This window comes from Sceloporus undulatus, chromosome 6 (genome assembly GCF_019175285.1).
Source record: "Sceloporus undulatus isolate JIND9_A2432 ecotype Alabama chromosome 6, SceUnd_v1.1, whole genome shotgun sequence".
NCBI classification, from domain to species: domain Eukaryota; kingdom Metazoa; phylum Chordata; class Lepidosauria; order Squamata; family Phrynosomatidae; genus Sceloporus; species Sceloporus undulatus.
The window spans coordinates 137,861,628-137,882,876 of NC_056527.1; the positions used below are offsets into that span (position 1 = coordinate 137,861,628).

Here is a 21,249-nt window from a genome sequence, read left to right on the forward strand (position 1 = left end):
CCTGTTACTGGAGGCCCAAGTTAATTCTGGTGCTCAGAGTGTTTTGGAGTCAGTGTCTGGTGAGCCAGCTATGGCCTTTCCTGCACAGGAAACCTAGCCACAATAGTCCATGCCTTGGTAACCTCTTGATTAGACTACTGTAATGCACTCTACATGGGGCTGCCCTTGAAGAAAATTCAGATGCTACAGGTTGTGCAAAACACTGAAATACCATATAGACAGCATTTGATGCCAGTCTTAAACAAATTGTGATGGTTGCCGATAAACATCCAGTCTGCATTCAAGGTGCTTGTGGTCACATTTAAGCCCCAAACAGCTTAAGACCACGATATTTGAAGAAGTATACTTTCTTATAAGTGTGCCTGAGCACCAAGGTCTACTAGGAAGGTTCTCCTCTTTTTCACACCAGTAAGGTCAATACACTGGGTTGGGAAACAGGAGGGGGTCTTCTCAGCCTTGACACCCAACTGGCAAATGCTCTCTCCTTGGAGGCCTGACGGCACCAACACTGATTTGATTTTCATACCATGCGAAAACTTTGGCTATTCATCAAGCCCTCCGGGCCTCATTCATTCCTCTCAAATACTGATGTACATAGTTTTAAACACTTTTTAAATCTGTTCTCGTAGTGTTTAATACATTTTAGCTTATTTTAGAATTATTTTTATCGTTTCAAACTGTTTAATTTGTTGTTTTTAAGCCAGAGGTTTCTTTCAGATACAGGGCAGAAACAATGGAAGAACTACAGAAGGCTGCATCGAGGAGATAATTATTGTTGTAGGGCTGGTTAATTTAATAGGGGACAAGATTGTTACTTACATAGCATGCTGGCCAGAACAATTGCTTAAGCTTCCCTGCCACCAACTTCTTTTTGCTAATTCCAAATGTATGTCTTTTACACCTACGACTAGCAAAAGAACCAAACTGAATCTGGAAGTCTGTGCATAAACCTGTATAAGAAAATCTTCTTTTCTTTTCAGTGTTTATTTTACTCTTGAATGAGTATATTGTGTAAATATAAGGATATCCGTTTTTGCAGCATGACAATATAATTCCAGTATGTAACAAAAGGTACCAATTTCAGGAAATGAAAAAAAAAATTATCAGGAGCAACTGCCTTTTCTTCCAGTAAACAGCATCCGTTAATGTATCCACCGTGCAATTTCTAAAGCTTTAAACAACTATTCCAAGACTGTAGGAGGTAAAGCCAATTTCCACTGCTGAGGTTCAACAATTTTTGCAGCCATCGGGAAGTAAATTCTCTCCTTTTATTTTTCTACATTTGAATATAAACCAGTTTTCCCTGAATAAGATTATTTTTAATCTATGCCACTGATCTGCCTCTAGATCAGTGATGGTGAACCTTTTACAGACCGAGTGCCATAGGTTCGCCATCACTGCTCTAAATCTAGAGACCTGATAACCTTCTGCACACATATGCTACTGATAAAATATATTTTTCCGAGACAAATAGAAGGACCCTCTATATGACTGAGAGGGCATTAACAAAATGAGTAACTGCTCATTTAGGAATGGTGGTAAAATGTTATGGACATTTTTGTAAAGCTGGACTCTTAGGACACATCTAGGGATGAGAAACTCACTTTTTAAACAAAACTTGCTTGGCATATTGATATGTAGGACTTTTCCAGGCATCTTCAACAATGCTGGTTCTCACCCATAATACCTGCCTAGTGTTTCACTATACATGGAATACAAAGCAGACCAGCAATGGCCCATGTCTCCTATCCCATGTATTTACTTTTAGTTCCCTCCTTGCTGTTCTTCCGTTAGCAGGAAAAAAAACCTTTTATTCCAACAGGCTTTTAAAACAGCGTTTAAAGAAAAGGCTGAAGGTGCTGTTTTGTTTTAAACTCTATTGTCTTAAACTAAACGGTTTTTATTTGTTTATCTAACTGTATTTTACCTTTTTAAAGTGTAGATATAAATCGTTTTAATGTTGGTGAATAATTTAGTTCCATTTTAATGTTCACTTTTTGTATGGTTTTAGCTATATTGTTCTTTTTAGATTGGAAGCCACCTTGAGTCCAAACTTTAGGAGAAAGGCAGGATATAAATTGATGATGATGATGATGATGATGATGATGTCTGGGAGTTCAACTCCCAGACACCTGAGCCAGCAGGGACAATGAAAAGGGGTTATGGGAGTTGTAGTCCAGCAACATCTGGAACGTCAAAGTATCCCCATCCTTGACAAACATGATACAATATGCAGTAACATAGCATATACCACAGTGCACTTATCTTTGACTACTTTCACACCCTGAAATATAAGTTCATACTGGATTTCAGCTTTCTATTTCCAGGAAAAAGAAGATCCCATACATATCCATATCAGCCATATCATTCATTACATTGTCTCTAACAGTGGTGCACAGGGAGGCCCATATATCTGCTTGCTTCCTGGCTGCCCATAAATAGCTCTTGGTTTTTTGACTCTGCAGTCAGGCCAAAAGGACATTAGTTTGAGACAGGATATGAGAAAATGTATTGTGAAACAGTGCCTTGAAATATAGCAACTCCTCTCTGACACATCCGACTTACCAGTGTGCCTGTTTTGGCGTTCACTGTGAAGGAAGAGTTCTGGAATTTGGAGCTGGCTTTGGAGTCAAGAGGCAAAGCTTCGCCATTACGATACCAGTTGTAGGTTGGCTCTGGGAAGCCTTCATTCTCCTGACACTGGAGGGTGGCTGATTTACCCACTGGCACAGATTGGGGCACACGGCACTTTGGGGGCACTGGTTTCACTGTTGGAGAAGGAGAGGTCCATCACATGAGTTACACCACTGGACAACTTCCCACTTTCCCCTCCCTCTATATACCCACAACCTGCCACTCCCTTAGAGCTGAATAGAATAGTCAGGTGTGACCAAATGCCTGGGAGGAGGGCAAGTGTAACATACAACAGGTCTGAAATGCAAAGTACAGTCACTCTAATGTATTGGATTTTTACTGAAGGGATCTTTGATCTCACTGGAATTTCAGCTCCTAGAAACCCTAGCCAGCAAGGTGAAAAATTCTGAAAGCTGAAGTCCATCAACATCTGGGGCCTCCTGGGTTGAAAACCAATCATGTAATGCATGCTATAGTACATGCACACAATGTGTTGGCTTTTGTTTTGGAAGCCATAAAGCAGGCAGCATGGCATGGTGTAGTGGTTGGAACGTTGGATTACAACTCTGGAGATCAGAGTTTGAATCCCTGCTTTGGCACAGAAACCGACTGGGTGACATTGGGCAAGTCACTCTTCTCTCAGCCTCAGAGGAAGGCAAAGGCAAAGCCCTCTGAACAAATCTCACAAGCCTCTATATAATATTGGACCTCAAATCTCATCAGTTTCAAATCTCAATCAGTTTAGCCAGTTTAGTCGGTTTAACCAATCATAAGGCAAGATGGGAATCACAGTTCGATGATAACTGGAGGATCACAGGTTCTCCGTCTCTGCTCTAATACGTAGATCATGTTTCCATATCATATTACACCAAAGCGCAGTCTGAGACATGTGAACAGTAGTTGATGTGATTTGGATTTTCATTCCTCCCTCCCTTCTTGTCTTTTCATGAAAATGGCAGAAGACCTCTAGCACTATTTTGTTTCTCTTTCCTTGAATCTCGCCATGTCGTATCCTTAGGGACTATGGTTTATAACCAACTCTGGTCAGTTTCAGAATAAACCACCTTCAAACCAAGTTTTCTGAAGCTGGCTTGTTCAGTTTACTATAAACCATGATGACTGTATGGCACAACAAGTCAAGATTCAGGAAAGTGAAACTAAATGCTGCCAAAATGCTCTTCTAAGTCTTTTAGGGAAGAGAATTAAGTTAGGAGTATATGAACACGAAGTAATCTTATGGTGTAGCATGGTCATCTCCAAGCTGGGGACATGTGATGTACTGCAGATGTGTTGCAGCAAGACTCTCACCATCCCCAGAACTCTCCCTGGCAAAGGAGAAACATTTTGACTACATTCTTATAGGCTCTGAAAATACAGGTGTATCATCTTCAACTTTGGGTAGGGAAGGGCATTGGAAAGGATGTCTGCAAACTTAGGCGGGTTATAGACGGGCCTAAGCGGCGCCGTCGTCGCGCCATGAATACGCTTGAGGGGCGGCGCTTCTGGATGCACCTTGCCCCTCGTGCGTATTCCGTACGTCAAGATGGCAGCGCCCTATACAGATGGGCGCGGCCATCTTGACGTAACAGACGCTATGCGTCCGGACGTCCAAACCCGGAAGAGACGTCGCGAGTATGCGCTTTGGCACTTGCGACGTCTCTTCTGGGTTGCCGGAAGGAGCACGATTTTCGCGCTCCTTTTTTACTGCGCGGGGGAGTCATGCGGTTTGGCTGCAGCAGCTTCCCCGCGCTGCAACCGGCAGCGGCCCAAGACCGCCCCTTTTGGGCGGTCTGTAACGGGCCACACTCTAGCCTTTGTCGGTAAAATGTAAGGATATGTGAGCACACACCATGAACTGTCAGGTTGATATTGATCTCTGCTCCAATCCGTGTGTCTTCAGGTGCCACCACCTCACACCGATAGATCCCTTTATCAGCCCGAGTCACATTAGCGATAACCAGAGAGGTTCTGCTGTTCAGATGTGCACGGTATGCCCAGTCTCCTAGAGCAACATGGAATAGAAGCATAGAAAGGAGAGGAAAATGTAGATCCTGTCCACTATTAAACAAGTTAACCTTCTAGGCTTTCTGGATTTCCCTCCAGTATTCCCATATAGCCTTAACAAGCGTATTCCAAAGGTACCACTGACATCTAAATACTGAAAAGAGACAAGCTTAAGACATTTTGCTACCTGAGTCAAAACTCAAGATGCTGATACACCCACACAAGAACACAAGGCACAGAAAAGAACCTGTCTGGTAGCTGAATCTTATTTCACCATTAAGAAGGGGACTGTGTCCTCAGTTACAACCAAGGGAGCAGTTTACTGCATAAGACTATTGCTGCCTCCCTCCCAGCATTTGCCTTTGGAAAATCTCCAGCATTCTCCCCCACCCACCCACCTTGCTGTTTAGAACAAGTGGCATTCAGATAAGATAGCATTCCCTGCATGTCAAATCCTTGTTTCCCCTCTTCTAAAGCTTCCCCTTTGCTCTTACTATCCTTTGAAGTGCATGGTCATAAATATAGCCAAGTAAAAAAGACCATCTGTCCCAGGACACTTCCTTGGTATGTTGCTCATATGAAGAATTTTTTCTCCTCCTTCTCAGTCGCCATCTCTACTTCTACTATACCTCTATGGATCACCAAGATAGTGAGTTAAAATCCAGTTTTTATCTTTTACCTAATCTATTCATAATCCTTAACAGTTTTAGCTTTAATATTTTAATATTTTGTTTCCCATACAAGGGCTGACACCTTGGGAAACGCTAATTCCCAATGTTTGCTGTCTGAAATGGATGCCTCTTTCTGGCTCGTGGTAGATCTGGCACTGCTGCAAAATTGTTCCTGAGTCCTAGGGAGGCTCAGGTTCAAACAAAGCCCCAAGAAGAAGAAAAATCACAATTCCCTACCCTGCATCTTGTTGTCAAAAAACACATAGGTGGTTTCCTTGCTTCCAATTTTCTTCCACTCGATTCTAGGATTGGCTGTCTTGGTGGTGGCAATGATGCAGGAAAGTTCAGCACCTGCAACAGGAACACACAGAGTGAGAAGGAGCATCCTGGTCTTCTCAGGGGAAACTGCTCCTCTCAAAGGGCGAAGGAGTGGGTGGCTTCCCCTAGGAAAGCTTTGCATTGCCTTCTCAGCACCTCCCAAGCAGAGAAAAATCTGCTTGGCTTCATAAATTGCTAGATGAAAGATGAAGGACCCAAGCCAGCAAAAAGAACATCCAATGCAGATAATAACCAGTGGAAAAAGGGAATATAAATGCAAAACATTTGCCTGATTCATCTTCAATCTAGTTTCCTCCAGTGGGAACCTGGCTTACAGGTAAAGATGGAAACAGCTATTGCTGTCTCCTCAAATCAATGCCAGAGTTTCAGGATGGTGTCCCTTACAGAGTTGAAAAAGGCGGGGGGGAAGAACCAGTCACCCAGCTTCACCCCTATATTTTGTCTGTGGGAAGATGCCTATAGTACGTTTCTCAAAGGATGCTGATTGTGCTAGAACACAACACTTAGCAGTTAAATAATGCCTATTAAAACGATAGAAATTCCAATCAAAATGCAGTTATTAGTTTGGTTCCTTTCTTGTAAAGGACTCAATAGCTCATGCTACTTCCTAACAAGTTGATGTCTGAAACTAAACAGGAAAAGACCTGACCACTGTCAGTCCAGGAAACTGCCTTCCCTACCATTTGACCCTTGGAAGCAGCCATACCTCAGCTGCAGAGCACTCATTCTGCATGCAAGCAATCCCAGGTTCGATGCCTGGCATCTCCAAGTAAGGCTGAGAAAGATTCCTGACTTTGGATTTTGGAAAGTTGCTGCCGATTAGTGTAGCAATACTGGGCAATACATATCAGCTGACTTGATATGATCAAGGTGGCCAAAGGTTTGGGGACAACTTAGGGAGCTAGGGTTGTTTAGCTGAGAGAAGGGAAGACTGAGAGGTGGCTCGGGTGACTTTAAAGATGGTTATCTTTAAATATCTGAAGAGATGCCATATAGAGGAAGGAGCAAAATTGTTCTCTGCTGCTCCAGAGACTGGAAAATGAATCACTAGATTCCAGTTACAAGAAATGAGATTCCATGTAAACATTAGGAAGAACGTCTTTACTATAAGAGCTGTTCAACAATGGAATAGACTGCTGGGGAGGGGTGAGCTCTCCTTCTTTGGAGGTCTTTAAACAGAGATTGGATGGGCGTATTTCAGGACTGCTTTAGTTGTGTATTCCTGGATAGCAAGGTGTTGGCCCTTGTGACTCCTTCTATTGCTAAGATTCTATTATTCTATGGGAAAAGCAACTCCTATCTGTGCCATTTTTGTTGTGTACTTTCAAATCTATTCTGATTTATGATAGCCCTATAACAAGGTTTCCTTGGAAACATTTATTCTGAGGAAGTTTGCCATTGCCTTCCTATGAGGCTTAGAGAGTATGACTTGCCCGAGGTTAGTTTGTGGACTTTCATGGCAGTGCAACATTTCAAACCCTGATCCCCCAGAGTCTTAGTCCAACACTCAAACCACTGCATTACTTACGCTGAAACTCTTGCACGATGGGATTCTGGTCGGTGGATATCAGCTCTACAGCAAAGATTCGGTACCCTATGAAAACCAAGAGGAGATAGGTTAAGATACACACAAGCCTCATCAGTCATTGATAGTTTGGAAGCAAATGTCTGATGTACTCCATGGCCGTGTTTCTACATCTGCAAAAGTTTCTTGAGTTTAGCAAATTCTGAATTAATCCTCACTGAGTCTCCTAGCCAGTTTTAAGTTTAGAAAGAATGGCAGGGAAAGATCACCACACACTGAATATCTGTGTCCTACATGATTGTACAATTGTGTCACCATCTTTGCAGGCAGTGAATCTGTCCAGATGCTCAATACGCAGAAGCTGACAATGGAGGCTGTTGTCTTTCTCTATCTGTAGGCAAAACAAATTTTGTCTGGTCATCTTCTGCTTCACAGATCAGCTCTCTGATTCAGAGTTCTAGTATGTTAAAAATAATAATGGTGGGAACTCCTACCTACATTTGCATCTGACCACCATATCCCAATCTTTACCATCCCACTCATTGACTATTGTTAAGATAGTGGTAAAATTTCTTAAGCTGAACAGATGAAAAATGACACCTTTATTTGAACATCAGTGATTAATAGTCAAGCTTCACCTATTACTGTATAGTCCAGAAAGTTCTCCTCTGCCCTAGCAGAGTCAGTCCTCCTCTCACAAAAAAAAGGAAAGATCACAGTTGTTTATTTATCCAATGATGTATGAGAAAAAGCATAAGTAAATTATTACAAGTTCAAAACAAGTTTCAGTGTTTCCACGGTTTGTTCCCTGGAAACGGAGACATTTGGGACATGTGCAATGGTACAGAGATCCTGACCAACAAGGCCTGGCTGTCACTGCAAAAGATAACAGATCTCTAACTGACCAGACCATCACCCTCCCTTAAAGTAGTTATGCATCCCAGAAAACATGCCAGAATCCTCAGTAATGTGTGGGTCATTTTTGGCAGCTGAAGAACAGCTGCTTGGAAGAAACATGAGTGTAAAATGTCTGAAGCCTGCACTTATAAACAGTGAAATGAGCCTGTATATTTTTGCTAGCTTTGGCTGGCTGGAAGAAATTCAGTCCAATTCTCTAAGCAACACAGCTTCACTTGCAATAGCAATTCCAAGTTATATCCACTTCCAAAATCTAGAGAGATCTTGTAGCAACTCTGAGACTAAATGGAAAAAAGAAAGTTGGCAGCATGAACTTTTGTAGACTTCGGTCTTCTTCCTCAGATGCATTGCATGTAATGGACATCTGGTCACACAGTGCAAAAGGGAGGAAGGCAAGGGTAACCAGAGGTCCTCCTTTTCCAGGACATACCCTACATTCAATTAATCAATGATTGATTGATTATACTACATTTCAACCTTTTGGCCTGGAGGAATTACAGAATTAATGTAGTTTGATACTGCTTTAATTGCTATGGCTCAATGTTATGCAGTTCTGGGATTTGCAGTTTGGTGAGATATTTAGCCTTCTGTCAGAGAACTCTGGTGCCACAGCAAAGTACAAATCCCAGGATTTCATAAACTGGAGCCATGAGAGTTAAAGCGGTGCCAAACTGCATCGATTCTGCAGTGAAGCAGCAGCCGTATCTCGACTTAACATTTCCTAAACAGGCCCCAGGCCACAAAGAAGAGGTAAAATGAGACCTTTTTAATTCCTTCCCATTTGCTTCACATCTATCCCTTAAGGTAATCTGTTGCCTCTTTTCTCTTTTTCTCCTTCCTTCCTCCCCCTTCTAAAGTAAATGCAACTTGTTAATCCCAGCAAAAACCCAAGGCATTAAAACAACCAGCAGAAACAAAGCCATGGTCAGCAGAAGAAAATCCCTCTGAACTCCTCTTGACATTTTTATAAACATGCTGCCATGGAGAAGCCATGCAAAAACATTAATGCAGAAACACACTGATCTACAATTCTGCACACACCAAAGGCACAGCAAAGTGATAGGCTCACCCACGTGCTTTGCCACAGCTCACTGCTTTTCTGCTTGCTGCTCCATGCACTTTACAAGCACCTTTCTGTGAGAGTGAGTGACACAAATCAAGGTGTCCAGGCTGTGTCAAGTAAGACATTTAGGCAGAACAATGTTTTTGTGGCAGCCTGCCCCAACAAGTGCCCTCTGGCATCATAAGCGCTGGCACAAGGATGCAACTTGTCCCCAGTGTTTGGATCCATTCCCAAAGCTGAAGAGCTTTGTCTATTAATTCATACAGTGTGTATGTGCTACTTGTGTGAATCTCCCAGCTCTCCCCTGCTAAAATCATAGGATGCTATGTTGTGCTAGACAGATCTGAAGAGTAACCCAGGCAGAAACTGGAAATGCTAGGGTTTTCTGTTTGCTTGCTTTTGGACTAAAGAACCCAGAATCTGCCAATTAGTATGAGAAATGGTGGAAGCTGTAGTCCAAAAAAGTCACTTTTTCAAGCTCTGAATACATCAGATATCTTCTTACATTTCTAGTGTTACCTCTGAAGACAGAATTTGGTTCTACACAACATATCTAGGAGTTATAGCTACATTTAGAGATGTAAATATTTCTGGAACTTTTGAAGCCATGGGAAATACTCAGACATTGTTGAATGGCGAGTCAAGAAAATGAAAATTGGAAAAATGGGGAAATGAAATATTAACCTCTTTCCCCCTTTTTATAGTTTGAAAGTCATATTCATATAACTTCATTTGGCATAAAATTATCATGTCTGATATACAGGTTGAGGGTTCCTTATCCAAAATGCTTGGGACCAGAAATGGTTTATAGGTAATTTTTTACAATATTTTAAAATAATTTTGTGCATTAAACAAAGTTTGTGTCCATTCAACCATCAGAAATCAAAGGTGTCACTATCTCAGTCACCCATGAACTCTGGATAAGGGAAATGAAACCTGTAAGCAGAGACAGTGCACTCATTTCCATAAAATGAACTGAGAAAAGGAAATTATAGTGATCTGATACTGTACACAGTCTAACCTACAAGTCTCCCTCTTATAAAGTTTTTAGAAATGATTTTGGTGCAGCAAAATTAATTAATTTCCTCTTAGATAGGTTTTAGAAAAGAGTTTGGAGGCAACAAACATTTGAACACCATCTTTTAAACATATTCATTCTAAAAGAAAATATTCCATAGTAGTCCATTATTTTCAATTCCCCCCCCCCTGCAAATAAAAGCTGGGGGGAAATTAGGGAAGGGAAACAGGACCTACATGCCACATTATGTTCAATGCTACACAAAAAGGGTCTGACAATGTTATGGAAAGACGACGAACATATAAAAGAAAATCTAAATGCTTTTTTTCTCTATTTGGTGAATAAAATAGTGCCCAGTTCAAAGTGCCTGCACAGATAAAGAATACTCCCTGCAGGTCAAACCACTGTTCACTCACCAAGAGGGAAGAACCCTGGTTTACCAACTAGCATATCTTTTTGGAATTACATGGCTAATTTTAAGTAGCATTTCTTGGAAGGAGAGGAGCAGCCTGCACAGATTTGGAGTTATAAAAAGCCACCCTCCTGCTGCAGCCTAGTAGCTCAGAGAAAACAACCCAGGTGGTCATCCATTCCCAATGCAATTGCAGGACGCCCACACTTGCAAGAATTTTCATACTTTTTTACCACCCACATGCAGCAGCAGGACATGGTTGGACACCAATGTGCTTCATGCTGCTATGAGGAAAATGAGAATCCCACAGATGCCTAACAACAAATCAAGTGTGCCAACACATGGTGAGAAACACAGGCAATGAGAGAGGGCAAGAACACACCAAGCGAGAACTGAAAAGTTTGCCATGACTTCCTCCTCCATTCTCCTGTACACATCCTCCCGCTTTTCCTTCTCAAGCGAGAAAATAAGATGTGCCTAGCTGGATTGGACTGTGATGTCATGGACATTTTGGGGTAAAATGTTTTATGTGTGTATATAGATATATGTATGTATGTATGTATGTACAGTGGGGCCTTGGTATATGCTGGGGTTTGGTTCCAGGACCCTCCGTGGAAACCAAAATCCATGGATGTCCAAGTCCCATTAAATATAAAAGCACAGTAAAATGGTGTCCCTTATATAAAAGGGAAAAATCAAGGTTTGCCTATAGAAATTTGTATATTTTTAAAGTATTTTCAAGCCGTGGATGCTTGAATCCGTGGATAAAAAAGCCGTGGGTAAGGAGGGCTGACTCTGTGTGTGTGTGTGTGTGTGTGTGTGTGTGTGTAGGTAATTTGGTTATGTACGATCTGTGTATGAGAATCAATCAGGTCAGGAGCTGTTCGAAGGAGGCGAGAGAAGGGCAAGTTGAGAGTAGGGAAGGAAAGAATATTTGAACATATTTGAAAAATGGTTGGAAAACAGGTTTATTGAGTGTTGAGAAACCCTGATGGGAAGAATCCTGGACTGACCAAAATCTGTCCAGGTTGGGACTTATTCTGCACAAAAACTGAATGTGGTTATTTTGTGCACAAAACAACATTTCTGCACAGGAAACACCACTTCCAGCATGGAAAACAAAATCTAAATTGCTATTTTCTGCACAGAACAGCATGTTCTGTGGGGATTTATTTGACATAAAATTTGCACACGGGCGGTTGGCATAGAAAACAGCATTTTCTGTGCACAAAACAGCATTTTCTGCACAGGGATTAATATTTCTGCACTGAAATTTTATTTTCCCTGTAGAAAATGCTGTTCCCTGTACAGAAATTCTGCTTTCTGCCCAAAAATAACCATCTGTGAATTTTGCACAGAATAAGTCCCAAATTGCAAATAGCCTTTGGAAACTGTATTCAAATGCTTTCTCGCAGCAGGAAGAAAATTACTGAAACACTGTACATTATGAAGCTTGGATTCAGATGCAGTATCTGTGGTGTTATAGAAATATAACACAACACACCTCAGTTAAAAGACCTTCTGCAACAGACAGTTAACACTCAAAGGTCTGGGTAAAATGGAAGGTAGCTTCTCATGGAAGGAAATTTCATAGCTTGGGAACAGCTCCTGAGAAGGCTCTCTCCCATATCCATGCAAACTGTACCTGTGATGGTAGTGAGACCAAGAGAACATCTTTTCCTAAGACCTTAAATTCAGGTAGGTTCATCCTAGGAGATACGGTCTTTCAAACAGACTGGACCAAAACCATATAGGATTTTATAGGTCATAACCTGTAGCGTGACTAGTGCCTGAAAATGAACTGCTAGCAGTTAAGTTGTTTCCAAAGAGGAGTTATATGTTCCTCGTAACCAGTCCTGGCCAGCAGTCTAGCCATAACATTTTGGAGACACGGCAGTTTCTGGACATTTTCCAAAGGCCACTTCCTAGTGAGAGTGCTGTAATAAGCCATATAGATTAGGCTTGCCACTTCATTTCCATGCACAAAGTATTTTGAATCAGAATTGACATTCTCACACACCAATGGCATATATATGTCTGTCCCTGACTTCCACTCCACCATATGCATCAGGGGAAGGAGACTTTAATCTACGAAAGCTCATGCTGACTTCTTTCTTTCAATTTCAAAGGTGCCACAAGATCTCTCTGCATATTAATCCAAATGGTAGTTAATCAAAACATTATGTCATTGTGGCCAGATCTGACATCTGTCTTCTCAAGGAACAGGCTCAGTTTGGGGGTTCTCATCATGCTATCTTCCAATAAAAGGGGATCCACTTCTACCCAATATCTATTACTTGAAGTGCCTCATTTCTTCCTCAGTGATAGGCACAATGGTCCAGCTGTACTCTGATATCCCGAATTCTCCAACTGTGGTCTGCCAGCTGTCCCTGGAAGCTCACAAATGTGGCAAGCTAGAAACAGCTTTACTGACCAGCTCTCAACTGTCCAAGCACCTGACTGTGCTGCAAGCATGAACTGTTCTGTCAGCATATCCATACCTAGACCAGCCACAGAGTTCCTGGTAGAGAACAAGAGGGATGGAGCAGATGGCAAAGATAAGGGTTAGGCCAGGAAGTCCTGCCACATCAAAGGCAGACAATGGATTTTCCCCTGTTTTGGTTTGGTTTGGGATTTTGAATCACAAAGACATCATTTCCTACCCATTTCTTTCAAGGATCAACTGGCTTCTTTGTTCGGTCAAAGACTCCCCACTATCTGGGATCAGGTCACATCTTGGGGGGAAAGGCCATGTGTCAGTTTGATCCAGATAGGGGCAGAAAGGACCCAAGTGGCATGCATGGAAACAGACAGGATGGGGAAGGAAAGAGAGAGAGAGAGAGAGAGAGAGAGAGAGAGAGAGAGAAAGAGAGCAAATGTACTAGAAAGGGATTCAATTTGAAAAAGTTAATATTTTTGGATTACAGTTTCAAGACTTCTCTAACCAACACAGCCATCAGCTATGCTGGCTGGGGGAGTCCATCTATAGTCTTGAAAAGTAAATTTTCCAAGTTCTGGAGAGGGACTTGTTTTATTCTACAGGCATCCAGCCCTAAAGAACATAATGAAGACTTCATTGCAGAATACCAGGGTCTCATTATTGCCATGCGTAGTTTAGAGAAAATAGGTAATAATGGGTATCTCTCCTTCTCAGCCAGGACTCCAGATTTTACCCAACTCTTTTGGCAGGTTTACACATCCATCCCCATCTCTTGTGACTTCAAGTGACAACTTGCATGCATACAGGAACTATCACAAATCAAACAGTGCTGGCTTAATTTTCATATCGCCTCAAAAGCAATGCTTTTCCATGAGGCCAAGTTTATGGTTTCAGCTACCTGTCATCAACTATAGGATGGCTGACACTTGTCTTGACAACAGTAAGTCCAAAAAGGATCTAGAGGTCTTAGAAGACCACAAGCTAAACATGTGTGAACCATATGATGCAGTGACAAAAAAGCCATTGCAAATGTATACTGCATCAACAGAAAAACGGTTTCCAGATCAAGGGAAGTGATAGTACCACTCTATTCTGTTTTGACCAGACCTCACCTGGAGTATCCAGATCTGGGCACTACTATTCATCAAACATCTGGGATTTTTTTCCAGAAGAGGGGAGCCAAGATGGTAAAGGGTCTGGAAACCAAGCCAACAATTGAGGGAATTGGGTATGTTTAGCCTGGAGAAGAAAAAAAATGAAGAGGTGATACGACTGCCATTTTAAGGAATATGGAATGAGTATATCTTAGCTTTCAATGAGTATGTCTTAGCACTCAAACTAATAGATTCAATTTGAAAGAAAGAACATTCCAACTAATGTTCAGTAAGAACTTAATAATTAATAATAATAATTTGTTTTATTTATATACCGCTATTCCAAAGATCATAGCGGTGAACAGCAAGTAAGCTAATTAGCAAGTAAGCTTCTTGTAAACTTCTTGTTTGGAAATGGAACAGCCCACCTCGAAAGGCAATGAATCCTCCTTTGTTGGAGTATTTTAAACTGAGTTTGATTAGGTACCTCTCAGAAACGCTTTTTCAATATTTGTGAATTCCTTCACTGGATGATCTTTGTGGTCCATTCCAACTCAGAAGATTGCATGAAATGTAAGGACAGAGAAATTAAGCAATGTTCTTGTGTGAACTGGCTCTCAACTCTGTTCCCTTTCCAGAGCAAACTCCTTAAAGTGGCCATTTATACATTTTAGAACTCTGAAAGGTCAAACATATTCCAGTTTTTGAGCTGACAGCACTTTTCATGATGAGTTCAAAACAGAGGAACTATCTCACATATTGTGAAAGGCAAAACGCAAGTGCCTTTAGTTCATTAATCCCATCACTTAGCAGCATCTGGCTTCTCAATATTTGTTAGCGTCTGCCATCTTCCAAGCAATAATGAAGAGGCGCTAATAATTTCAACCTATAAATCCCTGATTCGCATGCCTCAAATGCTAATCTGTTGCATCCTTATCTTCCTGTCGCAATGATGGAATAGAAAAAAAATCCTATTCTCAACAACCTCCACGGTAAACACTGGTCTCTTCTTTACAAAAGCAAGGATTCTTGGCTGAAACATTTTGTAGCTTGTATTTTTATGTCAGAGAACATTTTAAAGAAACACTTGTTTTTAAACATTTTATATACAGTATTGCATTTCTTTTACTCTAACATGTGATTTAGCTTTCAAGCATCTCATCTGTTATTCTACCTTTACAAAACATGCACTTTGCATACTTAATTTGATGCCTATGTGGAAACCTGGAAATTTACTCTGACCTTTTAAATCTGACAATTCATTGGGAGCAGTATAGTATCTCCTGCACTACAGTATGGTAGGGCTAGGAAAAAGAGGATGTGTAAATCACTAGATAGTAGAAACTACATCTCTCTTTTAATCTGCAATTTTAATAGAACAGTAAATCTCCAGGTTGCAACTCATCCCGTTTTCTCTTATTGTTTTCCCAAGGTACAGTTCCCTCCAAATTCCCAGGCAAGTGCTCCATTTTTAAAGCAACTTTTTTCATTTCAAATCCTGTTTTTTGTTCAATCTTTTCCCTTCCTTCTTCAGAAGATAACCATCTCTTATCCATATCACCCAAACCACAGCTTGTAACCCACCAACTGAAAACGAATGGGTGTTGTTATGTTTCTTCTTCAATCCTGCTGGAATACTTTGACCTTCAGAAGGCATGAGATGCAGCTCAGGAATTCAGCTTGGCATCCCAAGAAATGCTTAAAATGGTCTGTTTGTAATTCCCAGTCATCTCTTTGAGACAATGCCAGATGCGAGCCCTAGGCTTGTCCATCGGCCAATATTAGATTGTTCTGCCCAGTAAACCCATGCTCTGATATGCAAACCAGTGTTACGCAAGGTGCTGGTCCTTGAGCCCATAGGCTGCCAGTCTTCAGCAAGTTCTAGGAAAGAGACAGTCACAGTCAACAGGCACAAATATGGTACTGGTCCCTGGCACATGAGGGAGGAAAACTGCCAGTCCTGAACATCAGCTAGCCTAAGAAACACTTTGGAAAACTTCGTTTTTGGCCTATGACACCAACTGTCCCTCATCCAGCATGGTCACTGGTCATGCTGGCTGGGGGAATTCTAGAAGTCGAAGTCCAAAACATTATCTTCTAGGCCTCCTCCTTGTTCAAGGCTAGTACCAGCAGCTGGCATCTTTGGGCAGCTGCCAGAGCCTGATCACATTGGCAGGGCACATTGCTGGATAATCCTTCTTGATTTTTTTTTTCCTTATCCAGCAATCCCACATCGCCTGGGTAATGGTTTTGGATTGGATGTCCTTAGCAAAAAATAAAAACACTTTACCAAAAGGAATAGGTAAGATATTACATCCATAATGAATTTGATCACTTTTTTTTAATTGCTACAGATATTTTGGGGGCTCTTTCGCCCTTACAAATGACAAACCAGAATGCAAACAGGAGAATCAGCAATAGGAATATCAACTATAGGGGAAGAGGGGGAGAAAAGGGACAGAAAAATCAATTTCCCGTTTGAAATGACTCCGGGAAATGTCAAGAGTTCCTTTCTGGCCAATTGTGGACAGTTTAGCTATATCCCCAAATAGGGCTTTACACTCACAAAACAAGTCTAGCATTAAAAGAGTTAAAAACAGCTTCACTAAAGCAGAATTTAAAACTCAAGTATTTAGCAAAGTAGACAAATTCTTCTAATCCGCAAGCTTCTTCTCCCTTTGCTCTTTCCAGCTATTTTTAGCCGAGTATTTTCCAAACATACCAAATGTTCCCTACAATATTGCCGTCAGAGGCCCCTTTTGCCACAGAAGCTCTGCTCTCATGTCGGAATATGGTAAACATATACCCCAACCGATTCTGAGCCAAATGCACACTTGCCAAAGAGAATATTTTGGGCAAATGTCCATCTGTGCTATGATCCGTTACCTGACAGCTACATCTGAACAGCCATGTACAATATATCCCTGGTCGGTAAATGATCATTAAACCTGCTGCGTTTTGAAGAAAACAAAGAGACAGGGACAGCAACTTTGGCTCTGCCTACTAGCCAGTGTCATACAAACTGCAACGGGACAGAGGGCTCTTTTTAATGCCCAGTGCAAACAGCAACAAAGGCTCCCAGGCATCTCTGTTTTATGTACTTCAGCTGCTGGAGCCTATAAAACAAGCCAAGATAATGAAAAGCGAAGTCCACAGCTGAGCCATTCTGGAAGGGTCCTGGTGGCAATGTGTCGTGTGGGATTTAAACTAACAAATACAACGAAATAAAAAGTAGACCCCTCAATCTAAGCTTGTCCTGCTGTTGACCCTGGGAGAAAATTGTTCAATTAGCCTGAGTCCTGCCCTCCTGACTTCCCTCGTTTTGTAATTCAACAGAAGCCTTGGCATTGCGATATCACCACGTAGGATCTGACATCTGTCCCGATGGGAGATACACAACACAGCTGGGAATGTGGGTTTGATTCCCCTTGAATTCCCTTTGAAGCCTCCCCAGCTGCACGGCTTCAAGGGCCAACATGTTCTTTTCCCGGGCGATTACTATAGCTAACACAAAGAGCATCGCTGTGCCACTGGCATCACCCTCGTTCAAAGAACGGGAAACAATGGCACTCTCTATCTGGTGTTTCATCACAAACGTCACTTCTGACTCACGACTCACGGAGCATGTCGGACAGTTTAGCACTTTCAGAGACAAGGGTGAAGAGATGGCAACAACTCCATCATGCATAGAGGGAAAAGGTCTTTAAACCTGTGCCTCTTTAGTAGCATTCAAAAATATAGCCGTGTTAGTCTGTAGAATCAGTATGTAGAGAGATCTTGTAGCACCTTTGAGGCTAACAGAAAGAAAGAAATTAGCAGCATGAGCTTTCGTAGACCAGTTCCTAATGTGGATAACTGATCAATATTTTTGGTGGCAATTGAGAGAGGCAGTATTTGCTGCCTGAAGCAAAAACATTCATTATCTTCCACTGGCTTCTGGTGTTCAAGAACAACGGCAAATTTAAAATGTCAGCCTTGAGATAAGTACGCCTTCAAAGATTATTCACCCATGACCTGGACCTTTAAAATTACAGAGATTAGAGAGTGTTGAAAGACTTGGATTTTCCTATTTTCTCTATGGGAAGACAAGCTGGAAAAGTTTGTTTTCTGCTTCGCTGCTATGGACAGAGTCAGGTCCCATCCCAGTTGGAGTTGTGTGGTTTTTTGGACACTCCAAAACTGGCACATCTGAACTCAGCCACCACTGGGTGCTTTGCCAAAGATGCACTCCAAAGCTAACAGGCAAAGCAGGCCAAGTGAATAATTCACCATCGCAGATGAGCAGAGACAGTTTGACATCCTCTTATTCCAATACAAGTGCAAGCTGACCTACTATTAAGATAACAAGGGTTGAGGCCATCTTATTCATGGTATACCCAGAGCGCCTTAGCAGGTTATACTGCTAAAAAGCCACATTTGGTTACCACAAATTTACTCATCAGATCTGAACATCTTTCTCAAGACTCCCACTCTTCTTCACAGAAGGAACGATAAGCATGCTTAGCAGTTATTGTTCAAATAACACTGTATGCCTTCTCTTAGCAAAATGCACAACAGTCTTGTGAGGTAGGACTGTGAGGGGTAGAGAGGGACCAAGTGAATAATAGTGTGTCTGATCCTACAGTACTTTTGTGGCTGATGTCAGGTTGCCAATGTTTTACTAGCCTACTCCTGTACCATCAACAGCAGCCAAATAGGCAAAGGTTCCCATCACTTTATCTGCAGGTTAGGAAATGCTTTTCTTGCTAAACCTGTGTGCAAACCAGGCTGCTCATTAAAAGAGAGTTGCAGAGCCAAGAAAAAGTTGGCAACTCGTTCGTCATTGGACTGTGACAGCTTTCTAGCAAACACAAACAAAATTTCAATGCAAAATTTCGAAACTTGATGAGTGTGTTCTCAAGAGTATAATAAAAAAAAACTTATTATAAATGATGCAATAGTGCTAGTGATGGTACTGTGCTAAATAAAAGGAAACGGACTGGCTCCAATAAAGCAAAAATGTCCAGCCAGAAAGGGTTCAGTAACTAATCCTGGATTTTATTGTTCATGGGCAATATGTAAGTCAATAGTAGGAAGTTCTTTTTTACGCAAAACAACCGTCCCCATCCTCTGCTTTATGCCATTGTTAAAGGGACTGGGGTCCAGACAGAACAAAATGGATAGAAATTGTAAAGCAGTGTGGTTTTATTACTTGTATTGGGGGGGGGGGGATTAAGCACTGCACATTACAATCTTAACAAGAATGATTTGCTATAAACAGAGCCTAACTCTTGTCATAATAATGGACATTTCCAGAGCACATCCAAGCAGAATGAGGAAAGGATCCTGCTGGAAATTTCCAAAGGCTGCTGCCAATTAGTGTAGACAGTACTGAACTAACTGGACTGGTGGACTTGACTTGATATAATGCTACTTCTTATTCTGCCAGTACACAATAATGCCAGCTTTGCAAACAGTGGCTCTCCCAGTCAAATTGGGCAAATAAACCTTCATGAAAGACCTCTTGAAAGTTATGCTATCAATTCTAAGGACAAAAATCATTTAAAATATGTTATTAAATTTAAAACAGCAGCAACAAGAACAACAACAATAATGGGGCCTCACCACTTTGATGTATGTTTACACACAAAATTTGCTGGGGGGCTCATAATTCTGTACCTCCTCCTTTTACTTCAGAGACAGTTAACATCAACCACCGATGCACAGAGTACATAGTTCAAAGAAAAAACACAAAGTCAAACAAATCAGGGAAATATGTATATACACACTCTTCAGGACAGTGCTATCGACCTGAGGTTCCTCCTGCACATGAAGAAAACGGTTCAGCCTCCAAGAGCTGGGAACCCTAGCTCTATAATATGGCACCACAGTTTCCAAACTGGAGAGGAAGGTGGGGAAAATAAACATGTTTTTGTACCAGATGCAGAGCAAGAGAGTCTGTGCGCCTGTCGTGGGGGAATATCTTTAAACTGATGAGGGAGGAAAAAGACAATTTTTGGCAACCTTATCTTTCCTTCCTACTCCCATTGCCCTTGCTCAGAGTGGGAGAAAAACTTAGTAAATCATGTTGGAAATTGAGGGCGAGGACAGCTAGCAAGGCCAACAAATCAGAAGAAATCTTTATAAGGAGGAGATTTGAAACTGACATCAAACACAGACACAAAAACACACAAAAATATGCACTTGGGAGGCAAAGACTGGCCTCAGACAGAAAGTGCACAAAGTGCTAGCTCAGCAGCCAAGGGAGATAATATACCCGGCTATTCCTGTATCACACCTCCCAGTCTGCTGAAGAAAAGATTTCCATTGTAAACCTAAGGCTTTCTAAAGATAAACACGTCTCCTGCTGGAAGGCTGGATTATGAAGGGCCCTGTGTTATGGCACTCTTCCAGGATGTGATAGTCAGGAAGCTAGACAAAATCTGTATTGTCCCTCTCTCGCTCTCCCAAACAAGGAACAGAATAGTAACAGGAAACTCCTGACTCCACCTAGATAGAATTAAGTCCCAAACCCAACTGCTAGTCTCCATGAGGGCATCTGCGTATAGGTTTTGACTTATTACACAGCAATGCACCCCATGAATCTACTCTAGCTGAGACCCTGGCTGCCGTAATATTGCAGAATTAATGTCGTTTAACACCGCTTTAACTGTTACGGCTCTGTCCCGTGGGATTTGCCATTTGCTATGGCACCAGAGCTCTCTGATGGAGAAGGCTAAATGTTGCACAAAACTACAAACCCCAGATTTCCATAGCATTGAGACATGGCGCAGCCTAAAATTTAATCCTAAATCAAAACCCTAAACTATATGAGCACTATTTATACACTAATCCCCATTTTTATTGAAAAAGGGGAGGGAGGGAACTCTTTGATAACAATTAATCAGTCATTGCTAAATCTCAAAGGCTTTTGAATAACCTGACCCAAACAAGTGACAATCCACATTGTAGGTTTATAAAATGGCACTCAGTAGATGAACCTGGGTTCACAACCATTACTTGTGCATTTAACAATTGCACTTTCTGAGGTATAAGGAAAAGATAATGTCAATTTCTGATATATATGTCATGATCTGTCTCAAATGAGTATGATATTTGTATGCTATTTTTCCTTGTATGGTAGGTGGGAGC

The 21,249-nt window shown here is 41.6% G+C and overlaps 1 protein-coding gene across 3 annotated transcripts in view; it reads right to left on the minus strand.

Annotated features, from left to right (window-relative positions):
- JAM3 (junctional adhesion molecule 3) overlaps positions 1-21,249 on the minus strand; it is a 53,617-nt gene that overhangs the window by 10,952 nt on the left and 21,416 nt on the right. For all 3 annotated transcript variants that reach the window (XM_042474749.1, XM_042474750.1, XM_042474751.1), the window contains exons 2-5: positions 7,177-7,242; positions 5,547-5,660; positions 4,484-4,636; positions 2,566-2,768 (exon numbers count right to left, since the gene is read on the minus strand). In XM_042474749.1, coding sequence (XP_042330683.1) covers positions 2,566-2,768; positions 4,484-4,636; positions 5,547-5,660; positions 7,177-7,242 — 536 coding nt within the window. The remainder of the gene's footprint in view (positions 1-2,565; positions 2,769-4,483; positions 4,637-5,546; positions 5,661-7,176; positions 7,243-21,249) is intronic.